The sequence below is a fragment of the Sinocyclocheilus grahami genome, unplaced genomic scaffold (assembly GCF_001515645.1).
Source record: "Sinocyclocheilus grahami isolate Dianchi unplaced genomic scaffold, SAMN03320097.WGS_v1.1 scaffold706.1, whole genome shotgun sequence".
In the NCBI taxonomy this organism is placed as follows: Eukaryota; Metazoa; Chordata; class Actinopteri; order Cypriniformes; family Cyprinidae; genus Sinocyclocheilus; species Sinocyclocheilus grahami.
The window spans coordinates 111652-113305 of NW_015505885.1; the positions used below are offsets into that span (position 1 = coordinate 111652).

The window sequence follows — 1654 nt, forward strand, 5'->3', positions numbered from 1 at the left end:
GCATGCGCCCACATAAACTACAAACAGAGGCACATGTGCACACACGGAGAGAGAGAGAGAGAGAGAGAGAGAGAGAGAGAGAGAGAGAGAGAGAGCATAGCTACATGTGGGCACCTGGAAATTATATGATTAGAATTGGAACCGAGAAGCAATTTGCTGATTGCGTTTAGATGGATTTATGTTCTGATTGAGACACTTATCTAATCTTTTAAAAGGAATATAAGAATAGCGCACCTTGCAACCTAGACAGGTGCCGATACAGCGCAGCGATAATTGTCTATAGGTATAGCCTAGTGAGTAAAAGTTTCAAGCAAGGCAGGCTGAAAGCACGGATTTATGAATATCTGAAATGGCTAAGAATGCAATAAACCAATAGATAGCTAGACTGCACTCAGTGTATAATTGACATGAAAGTGCGACGTTATTATCCATATCTTACATTTCGTCGTGCGAACACGCTTCAACAAACCTAAATGTCTCGAATTGCAATGATTCGCACTCAACACGAGATAAACGTCGTGCGCAGCTATGCAATCGTTTGTGATGTTGAATTATAAGAGCAACGCTTAACCTTGCGATGGGGTCTTGCTAAATAACAAGCTTTTCTTGGCTGAACCTCGATTTTACAGCACATACTGTCCAATAATAAATCCAGCACGCGCTCCGCATGCATGCAAATATAGCCTTCTCCGAGACTGTATCTGTGTTCTAATAGGAAAGTTTCAGTGTACAATACCTGACGCGCGAGAACATATTAGTGATTCCAGCACATCGGCAGTGGCACTATAGGCTCTCACTGAAGCAGATACCTGTCTCATCATCACCTGCGTTACAGCGAGCGAGCGCACTCCATCCACGGGCATGTCAACACGATTCCCCACGACAAGACATCCTAAGTAGACTGTCACTGTTCAACTCCGACACAGCTTGAGAAAAGCCGCACGCTATCACCAGATAAATCACTGCACATATAATTTATGCCAACAAATTAGACTTTATCACAACCCGGTGTATTCCCGTGCATTCAGAGCCTCCGTGTCTTCCGCGCATCTTACAGGATGGGTCGACTTCACATAACGGGAACTACGAGCGAAGCCAGTCTTGGACGTTTCCTGCGATCCATCTCCTCCAAAAAAAAATGAAAAATAAAAAATGTGTTCCAGCCCTGGAAAAATAAGTTGCACATCAGTTCTCACCTCTAGTTCTCTCCACACCGAATCCTGATTACACCTGTCCCACGCCATCCAGCCCTGAATGACGGCACGAAAAAATCAAATAGAAATCACAGGCAAAAGAGAAAATCCACTCGTTCCCTCGCGCCCCTCACTGACAATGAACCGAGGGCACCTGTCTTACAACTGCTTTCCATCACATGACAAAGCTATTAAAAGTAGGCAGGGGAGTGACTCCCCTTCGCTGTTACTCGCCAACGACGTGCTGTAAGGAAGGCGGAGTCTGGCTCGCGCATAGTAAATCGTCCCTAACTATAAAACCACGCACTCCTCTCAACATACGGCTAGTGTCGGCTAGGGTTGAGAACCAAGAACCCGTTCTGCTTTATAAATATGAGTCTCATGACTTGCATTATGCGTGCATTCTGCCTCCGAAGCGGACGGGAGTCCTTATTAAAATGCTCTGACTACAGTAGCACCGC

General features: G+C 45.5%; 1 protein-coding gene across 2 annotated transcripts in view; it reads right to left on the bottom strand.

Annotated features, from left to right (window-relative positions):
• Nucleotides 1-1393, bottom strand: part of LOC107559937 (peroxisome proliferator-activated receptor gamma coactivator 1-alpha-like) — a 43751-nt gene extending 42358 nt beyond the window's left edge. Inside the window, exon 1 of one of the 2 annotated variants that reach the window (XM_016243967.1) lies at nt 1197-1393. In XM_016243967.1, coding sequence (XP_016099453.1) covers nt 1197-1244 — 48 coding nt within the window. In that variant the 5' untranslated portion in view covers nt 1245-1393. The remainder of the gene's footprint in view (nt 1-1196) is intronic. The other variant, XM_016243966.1, reaches the window with a different exon arrangement.
• Nucleotides 1394-1654: the final 261 nt, after the last annotated feature.